Genomic DNA, 9,529 nt, shown 5'->3' with positions numbered 1-9,529 from the left:
TATTGTTCTTTTGCTTTTTGTTTGATTGTTACTTCCCACATGCCTTAGCTGTTCTCTTCCAGATAGATGAAAAAGTTTCTGAATTCTGTTCTTCATCATATGAATTCGGCATTCTCTCATCCTTCCCCCGTGTGATCAAATTGGGTAGGGATGAATTAGTGATATGGCTGATACTCGGACACCATGACAATCTTTGACGCTTCATAATGTTTCAAATTGTAGCAGCTGCTGGACAAAACAAACTTATCATATCATATCTTTCATATCATTTTGTGATTATCATTGGCCTCCTTTTGTAGAGAACTAATATTTAGCTTTTAAAGGAATTTGTTCTGGGTAATCTGTTCCTGTGTCTTGTTATGACATACTCGAGAACAACTTAGGGTTTTCTCACAGACAGTATAGGATAACTTGTTGAATATAATGCTTTGAAGGATATAATTATAGTTTTCCCCTCGAAATACTGTAAATGGTTCCTGGATCCTTGGTTAAGGAAGAAACAGTGAATTGCATGCCATCAGACTTTTTATGCTAAAAGCAATGATTCTGCTGATGGTCCCTCCCCCATTTTATGATGATGGATTCTCAAATCCCTCTATGGAGGAAATGAAGGTTTTTGTAGAATAATATTTTTCTTAAAGTGTTTTTTTTCTTTTGACAGGCATTCAACAATGTGCTGGTTCAGTATTTGGGAATTAGCCGAAACTATCAGTGGAATAGGGATCAATGACTAATAATGCTGACATTGAAGGTTGTTACAGCCCTCGAGCTCGTGAACTACTTCAAGTGAGGTCAAGAGTTTTGGTTTTGGTTTCAGATTAATACATGTGAGTCATTTGCTGCAACTTATATTTTGAGTTATGTAAATTGCTAAAAACTTTTGCTGGTTTTTGCCTCTTGAAATTTAGTGCGGCTGAAACCAATGTAATGAATGCTAATGTAATTTACATTTGAATTTGGTAGTTGCATATTGTAGAACTGATTGATATACGTTATGCAAGAAGCGGTCACATATAAGCATGCAGGGTTAAGCATTAAACTTTTTTGTGTTCGTCAAGTGACCTTCAAATTGTTTGTCATCTAATTCATGATATTTCCTAGGGGACATAAAATTTAAGTGGACTCGAGTGAAAGCTATTATGTTGAAATAAAAGATATACTTAAAGTTTAATAGACTACGTGTAATGTGAAAAGGTAAAGGGAGTTAAAATTTATCAATAATTGGTCAATAATGTCTTCACTCAAGTGATAATAGACAGCTGCACTTTATTTTGAGAGTCCTGATGTCTGCGCCTGAGTTTTTATTGCAAAAGAAAAAGTTGTAACACCTCTTTTAACAATGTGCATTTACTAAATATTAACCTTCTAAGGAGAATAGGTTCACGTGTTATTGACATATTCTTGTGGTATTTAGTGTGCCTAGTATGTTTGTCAACTTATATATTCATATTTATCATTTCCAGCTTATCTGTTAAAGAATTATTTGCTTTATTCTTTATGCACTTTTGAATAATCATGAAAGCTGTGCAAATATACTTATCTCTTGAAACATTCCTTTTTTCTTGTTCTAGGTGGAGCCAAAATTGACTATGACATTGTGTTGAAATTTTAGTCATTTACCTTGCTCTTTATTCATTGCTGGAGTGACACTCAAGGTAGAGGGAGTGGTATTTGCAGTAGAAGGGGGAAAGAGATAAAAGCATATATAGGAAAGAAGCTTAGAAGAAAGAAGAAAAGGAATAAAAGGTAGGTCTGTGGAGATGAGATTCCCTTTTATGAAATATCACATATGCTAAGTGTTTTAGAGAGAGAGAGGGTTGGGAATAGAATAGAAGCTTTTGTGTTTGTCTGTTTGTGCTAGAGCAAGATAGAAACAAGTAGCCTTTTCTCTACGAGGCAAATGGTATGTATTGGCACCTTAACCTCCAACGTACCACACACACTACTTTCCAAAAGCTTGGATATACCAAAGTGCCTACACTTATTTTCTTTCCTATATTCTTCATCTTTTCCTTCACCATATGATGCTGAATATACCGTTTTAAAGCTAGTCCGCTTATTCATTCTCATAACATGCTATTCAACTCTGGGATGTTGAATATACCTCTTAAAGCCACACTCCTTATTTTGCTCAGAATATTAATAATTCCTCTGATTTCTTTCTTCTGTATGCATTGCATTAGATTAAAAATCTTGTTATGAGTAGCTGTGTGAAGAGAGGGGGCTAACACTAGCAATAGGGACATGATGCATATACGCACAGAAATTGAGAAAAAGAGAGGACTGTGTATGGCAATCAAGAATCTTTTTGATAACCGTTGACATTTTTGCATTATCATCTTTATTTTGCCCCCCTCCTTTTCTCCTTTGTTCGTACCACTAATTCCCGGACCACCACTAACCCCTTAGCCCTGCACAAAAACACATACATACAGCATCAACTTAGTCGCCTTTCACGCTCACGCTTACACAAGGTTTTAGTTTTACTGCTTCCCCTACTACCCACTCCGCTTTACAAAAGGTTATACTGCCTTGGGCTCACCCCTATCCTTTGTATTCTACACCACAAAAAAAATGTTATGATTGTTGCTACTTTTGGAAATTACTAATATGTTTATTGGTGATCCAGATTATGACAATAATTGCTAGTGTTAAAAGATGGGAAATATTAGTTAAATTATGCGTCTCTTTTGATTCAAGTCAGTAGTTATTACATTAATGCAAAGTGTACCTGTCTATATGTTTTGGATTATAATAATTGGATTTGTTCATAATCGAGTATAGAACAATATGAATCATATTACAAAGGTTTTGCAGATGACATGACAGTGTTTTTATATTCCATTCATATAAAAAAAAGTACAAATATCTTAGTTCCAGAGAAAAAATAAAAAATGAAAAACTCCAGAAAATGTGTCTCATCTTTGGATGAAGAGATTCTAAAGTCAAATCATTGATAGTATGAATAAGAGAAGCAACGAATGTCATTATTATGTTTATATCTGCGAAAGGAATATATTTTGTCATCCGGATGGGCTCTCAAGGGTACATGCTAGGAGGGACCCACCTCCGTTCAATGGATAATTCCAGCAGCAACACATTTTCAGTGCACTCCCATACAAAAACCATATCAAAATTAATGCTGTCCTCCTAAGGAGTATACAAGTATTAATTAATGAGAGAGAAAATTCATGCTTAAAAGCGCTTTGATATCATAAGTTTATATATTTAATTACCATGTGTTTCATAAGGATAGATTGGCTATATTTCCAAAAAAAAACCCCTCCAAAATCGAGTAAAATTCTTGAATAGATTTATCACCCACGTATTTTTACAGGAGCCCACGACCAAATCACATTACTTTAAGACCGAAGGATACTGATCATTTGCAATTTAATTAGCGACGAGTACTGCAATGCTTATATGTACTACTAGTCCGTGTATGCATTCCAAGATTTATGTACGTGCATAAGATGGATAGTTAAACAACGAAGAAATTCATCAATTATGCATAAGTATATCAAACACCAACTTGGATAATGGAAAAACACAACGAAAACGTTCTTGTCATGGAACTGATCATGATACAAAGTAGACATGGAGAGCTGTTGCGTCTTTTGCCCTTTGCTTTTGAGTTTTGTGTATGTTCAGCAATTGCCCCAGTCTGTGCAGGTTTCAGTAAATCCAATTAATCCATGATGCTTCAGCACTGAATTATGACCGCCTTCATATACTGGAAACTCAACTCCCCCCCGCCTGAATGATACCACTTCTTTCATATTCCCATTGCCGCTGCCACCGCTGTTGCCACTACTGCCGCATTGGTCTCCGGTCAGCCCAAGAAAATCCCTGGTGAACCTATCATCACTCTTCTGCCATGCAGAAGCAACGTGCATGTCCAGATGGGCCATGGTGGAGCCTGCATGACCCACTGCGCCCAGACTGACCGCCTTTTGGAGGAGCGCTGTGGCTGAGAGTGGAGGCAGCTGGCTAGTGCTGACATGGAGGTTCCGGCACAAGGGTGAGAAATCCTGGCAGAGTAGTGGGGAGCTGGTGGGAATTAGATGGAGGGCTTCATGTTTGATGTGGGCTTGGTTTTCCGAATGGGAATTGGGATCAAGGTTTTGGGGTGGTGGGTCCAACGGGTTACGAAGGAAACCGTGGCGGTGGTGGGAGGAGAAGGGGAGGAGCGACGGTGGCGGCGGCAATGGGGGGTTGAAATGGAAGGGTTGGGTGGTGGTGGTGGTGAAATTATTAGGGTTTGGGAGAAAGATTGAATTTGTGGCGGCGGAGAGTCTGGCACTTTCTTCAGCTAACGCATCACAAAATGCTCTATGGGTGACGAAGCTATCCTTCCTGTAGCAATCCACAAGCAAAAGATTTTGATTTCATTTGAAGAAAAAGAATTAAAAGAAAAGGAAAATCAAATAATTCTACCAAAAACTTCATGATTGTATGCATTCTTGGGGAAGGAAACAGACAAGATGGAATATTTGTGAAGTCATGATGGTGATGATGATGATATTACCATGCATGCCAATAATTGAAATTATCAATTGATTGCCTTAATTAGCTTTAGACGTATACAAAATATCAAACATTACGAATCCTGCACAAACTATAAATACGTTAATATAGATATTTTCATTAATATGGCTTAATTAATTCCCACTGTTTAATTTTTCACCTAAATCATATTAAATTTCTCAAAACTATAGCCATCGGCCCTAATTTCAAGAATACAAGAAATTAATCTACAAATATCCATTTGTAAACATATACTAAAAAGATATGTGAACTAATTTGATTTTGATAATGAAATAAAAGAAGAAAAACTGCTGGAGCCTGCCCCAAGTTGTAGAGGAAGAAAAATTCTAACTTAAATTGAATTCAATCAAACGTGAATCAGTACATGATAATTGCAATATAGTTATAGTACAATTTATAAAAAATAATAAATTACATGTCAAGTGTATCATATTTACTAAATTATTAATTTGACGTAATTTGATGAAGAATTTTCGGCAGAGAAAATGGCAAAATTGGCCTAAAAAATCATGAGAATTAGAAAAGGTTTGACTTATTCCTTGGGGAGTTGGATTGTATTTGTGGGGGAGAGCGTGAAAAGGCAATAAAGCTCACATTAATTACAGCCCCATCATTAATTCCGTGGGTCCTTTGATGAAATTTCCCCTGTGACTGTGAGCCCCAAAGTTGCAAGTAATTTGCATGCAAAAATGAGCACAGGCACACCACTGAAAACTGACTAAAAAAGTTTCCAGGAATTGTTTGACAGTGACGAAAGCTTCAGCTTAATTCCTCATGCACACAGACAGACATTGGTGTCTGTGTCTGCATGTGCAACTCATAAAAAATGTACAGATCACAAATTAGAGGAGGGAAAGGGAAAGGGAAAACCACGCAACAATGGCAGTGACTTTTGCAGAATTTTGAGCAGTTGTTTTGATGATTAAGACTTCAGAAAATGTTACAGTGGTGTCAGTGAATAATGGCACTCTCTCCCTCCATGAAAATATTTTTGCAGGGATTCGATCGCAGCTAGCCATGATGATGATGATGATGCTATTGATCCATGCACACCAAAAGTATTCAAGCTTCTACAACTTTTCTTGCAGAAAAGAGTTGAAATGTTCATCATTGTTTCTGGGACTACTCCTTTTATATTTCCAAGTACTTGCAATTACCAAAAGTTCAAAAAGAAAGAAACAGACCCATGCATGCAAATGCAGCTTCCCACTGCCCAACAGTTCAACCTTAAAAAGTTCAATTTGTCAATGAATGTGTGCGTGTCATGCTTATTACATTTAATGTTTTTAAAGATTAGCTAGGATATATATGGTTTGTTTTCAAGATTCTTGGTTTGATTTCTTTATTTTCTTTCAAAAATGGTTGCAACAATAATCCTTTTTGAACAGACACTTATTAATTATGGTGTCCATTTCAATGCTACCTACCAATAAATTGAACCAACATATATAGATTTACTTAAAAAAATATATAAAAAAAATTGATATATTACACACAACTTGATTAATACTATCAAGAAAATGCAAAACACCCCCCCCCCCCCCCCCACACACACAAAAAGAAAAAAAGGAAGAAATAAAATAAATAAACAAAGTCCCTTTTTACATTCATCTAGTAAGCATGCATCAGATCAGAATCAAAAGAAACAAAGGGAAAATTAATGGGAAAATCAACAAACACACACAGAAAGAGAAGAAATTAAAAGTTTACCTGGAGAAAAGGGTTCCACAGTCACATCTATACTCTCTTGTTCCACAGGTTTTAGAGTGGGCTTTCCAATCTGATTGAACAGCATAAATCTTTGAGCATTTCTCACATTTCCATTTCTTCTCCCCATGTTTCCTGCAGTAGTGTTTCTTGATCCCTGTCAGATCACCCAAAGCCCTTGAAGGATGGTGATGAAGACATGTGGGCTCTGGGCAAACATACGCTCTCTTTCTGTTCTCTTTGCTGTTTCTTTGCTTCAGTTTCCATGGAAGATTGTGTCCTCTTCTGTGAAGTTGAAGATTTTGATCTCTCTGAAAACCCTTGTTGCAGATCTCACAAACAAATCTGTTTGTGGCCAAAAGAGTCTTTGGAGATAAAGCAATCACTTCAGCATCAGGGTCTGTATATATGTCATAAACATGAAAAACAATTCTAAGTCATCAAGAAAAGTGATCAAAGTTGAAGAAAGATGATTAATTTTTACACCATCCGATCAGATTGTTTTACCTGGATTTCCTGGCAGATTCCTCTTCTTCTTGGTTTTCTGCGGCTGCTGATTAGGAACTGATAATGAATTCTGCAGCATTAATGAATTAAGGCTACCAAAGTCTTGAACCCTAGGGCCAGAAGACATATTGCTGCTAGGTTCCTCAGAGACACAGGTTGAATTAGGCATCACTGCTGGAAACATGACCTTTTTGAGGAAGCAGAAGAGCAAGTCCAACACAGAAAATTTATACAACCAGACAAAAACAGGCACCCACTACTTCCAACTTTGTTCGAATCCTTACAGCCACAAAAAAGCTGTCTTTTTTCAAAAACCCTCCTCGTAACAAACCCTCTTTAAGGCCCTTAAACCGAAACCAACAGGTGGAACAAAAACCGCCCAAGATAAGCTCAATCCCACCTGTGGAAAGATCATATCAAACGGGCAGCACAAGATAATCAATCAGAAAAGGGCAAAAGGAAATGAAAATGATGATGGGTGATTTTCAAAGTCACTGTCTTAGTAATCTAGGCATGGCTTGCTTCTCTGGGCATTTTTTCTGCATATATATCTCTTTGAAAATGTCTCTCATGCAAACCATGGAAAAGAAGAAGAGAGACAGCAGCAGGATGTGTTGTTTTCTCCCATCCTTTTGTAGCTATCACTGTACATCTATATATAAAAAGAGAAAGCAATACGTATATAGTATATGCAAACTATCAGTATGTGTAGATATAGTAGTGTACAAAAATGATTACTTTGGCAGACTTTGGCCCCAAATTAACCCAACTACACTAATTCACAAACACAAACATTTAAGCCCAGATGATGTAAAGGCACTAAAAACCCAGAAAAGGAAAGAATTTGAAAAAGTATATAGTGTGTGTGGATTAAAAGGGTATTTTTAAGGGAAATTGTACATTAATTAGTAGAAAATGTCATAAAGTATTTAAAACTAAAAAGGAAAAAAAAAAGTTTGAAGTTTGAATGTTTAGAAACCGAGTTTGATGTATACGATGTTATCAATAAATTACACAAGTTGATAAGAAACTACTTATAATTTTTTATTTAAATCAACTTAATTAATCAATTCCGAAGCAAAACAAGTAAAATAAAAATACCATTTTCAGTTTATTTTCAATAATTACCTGATAAGCACATATTTTGAAAGTTTACAAACACTCCTATGAGAATCCTCGGAACTAATGAATTGTTCTAACTATTGCTTAATGTTTTAATTTGTTTTTCTTTAATTTTGAAGCTGACATAGGCACTTTCTGTCTTTTCTTTTGATCCTGTTATAAAACACCCAAATCCTCAAAAAAGGGTCTTAGGATTGAACTGGAAATGATGTAATAAAAGTAGGAAATAATAATGTTGTTTTAATTAACAAGATCAAAATGGAGATAGGCAGCTTAAAAAGGTGTACAATGGTGATAAAAGCCTAAAGGCTAATAAAGGGAAAGTGGAGGAGTTGATGATCTGCTAAGAATGGAAAATTCTAATTTGAACCTCTAAATTGGGTCGTACTTGAATTAATTAAGGTTGCATTTCAAATTATATATATATATTTATTCTCACTGCTAAAAGCTGTAATTAGCTAGCTACGATATATTATGGTGAACTATAAATATACATTCCAGGTACCAAATTAAAAAATAATATTAGTGATAATTTTAGAATTGGATATATATATATATATATATTTAAATGATAACAATTTTAATTTTGACATATTACTATAATTATTAGTTGGCATAAATTATGTATATTAAATTGTCACTATAAATAATTAGTGATGCATTTATAGTGAAAATTATATTGGTTATATCACGGTAGTGTTCTTAATTATTTATAGCGAGAACACGCATAAAGTGACAATTATATTGATTTGTCACTGTATATGATGGAGTTACTAATTATTTATAATAATAATTTTTTCACAATTTACATATTTTTATTAGTGAGATTGATGCGATTGCATGTATCATATAAATATAAATATTAATGCGTAGATTCAGATATTATCTTCTTGAAAACACGCACTGGGAATCCTATGTTAATATATATCTTGTATAGTATCATGGATATGTGAAATTAACGTTCGTATTATCAAGGTTTTAGTCCGATGATGATCGGATTGATGGTCAATTTTATTTTATTTTTTTGTTCTCCTTTTGATGAGATAATTAAGATTAGGTTTGGTCCGATGATGATCAGATTAATTAAAAAGAAGAACTTTGTTAACCTGTCTTTAATTAACCCTAGTCATTGATACTTTCCATAACACATTTCTTTTAATAATTATATAATTTATTATGTTGTTCAACATATTTAAATATAAAAAATTAATCAAATATATCGATATTCAAATGAGATGAAGAAATAGTAAATTATAATATTCATATTCATGAAATTCGGAACTGCATAACCTCTTAAATTTTATGATGGTTCAATCTTACCACTTAAGCAAAGGCTCGTTGACACTTTTTGAGGTAGGATATTGATGTGGGGTTTAATTAATTAATTTTTTTTTCATGAATATATATATATATATATATTATATTAGTACATGCATTCAAAAATCCAATTATTTCTGCATTGAGCCTGCATGCAGCAGACTGTATATATATATATTCAAGAATCCAATCATTAAGCTACTGATTTCATTTGGCTGTGATACTTTGTTTTAGGTATCTTTTTAAATATTTAATCAATTTTGATATGCCCAACACCCAAAACTATGTAATTTAGAGAGTTGAAGGGATTATTAATGGTTTGGATATT

General features: G+C 34.5%; 2 protein-coding genes across 2 annotated transcripts in view; one reads left to right on the top strand and one right to left on the bottom strand.

Moving 5' to 3' along the window:
* LOC105163313 overlaps positions 1-1,189 on the top strand; it is a gene marked incomplete in the record, with an annotated part of 7,957 nt that extends 6,768 nt beyond the window's left edge. Inside the window, 1 exon segment of the mRNA XM_011081619.2 lies at positions 662-1,189. Coding sequence (XP_011079921.1) covers positions 662-730 — 69 coding nt within the window.
* On the bottom strand, positions 3,477-7,471 carry LOC105163312 (protein indeterminate-domain 12). Its single transcript, XM_011081618.2, has 3 exons — positions 6,763-7,471; positions 6,259-6,655; positions 3,477-4,356 (listed from the first exon to the last, which is right to left on the bottom strand). The coding sequence occupies exons 1-3, from the start codon at positions 6,944-6,946 to the stop codon at positions 3,648-3,650; spliced, it is 1,290 nt and encodes a 429-aa protein (XP_011079920.1). The 5' UTR covers positions 6,947-7,471; the 3' UTR covers positions 3,477-3,647.

Source organism: Sesamum indicum, linkage group LG6 (assembly GCF_000512975.1).
Source record: "Sesamum indicum cultivar Zhongzhi No. 13 linkage group LG6, S_indicum_v1.0, whole genome shotgun sequence".
NCBI lineage: Eukaryota > Viridiplantae > Streptophyta > Magnoliopsida > Lamiales > Pedaliaceae > Sesamum > Sesamum indicum.
This window is presented reverse-complemented; position numbering and strand designations above follow the sequence as displayed.

Excerpts from the sequence above, each read along its gene's own strand:
- LOC105163312 (XM_011081618.2), bottom strand. The coding sequence starts at position 6,946 with ATGTTTCCAGCAGTGATGCCTAATTCAACCTGTGTCTCTGAGGAACCT. Across the intron at positions 6,656-6,762 it reads GAATCTGCCAGGAAATCCAG|ACCCTGATGCTGAAGTGATT; the intron begins GTAAAACAATCT and ends ACATATATACAG. Across the intron at positions 4,357-6,258 it reads TGTGGAACCCTTTTCTCCAG|GAAGGATAGCTTCGTCACCC; the intron begins GTAAACTTTTAA and ends GGATTGCTACAG.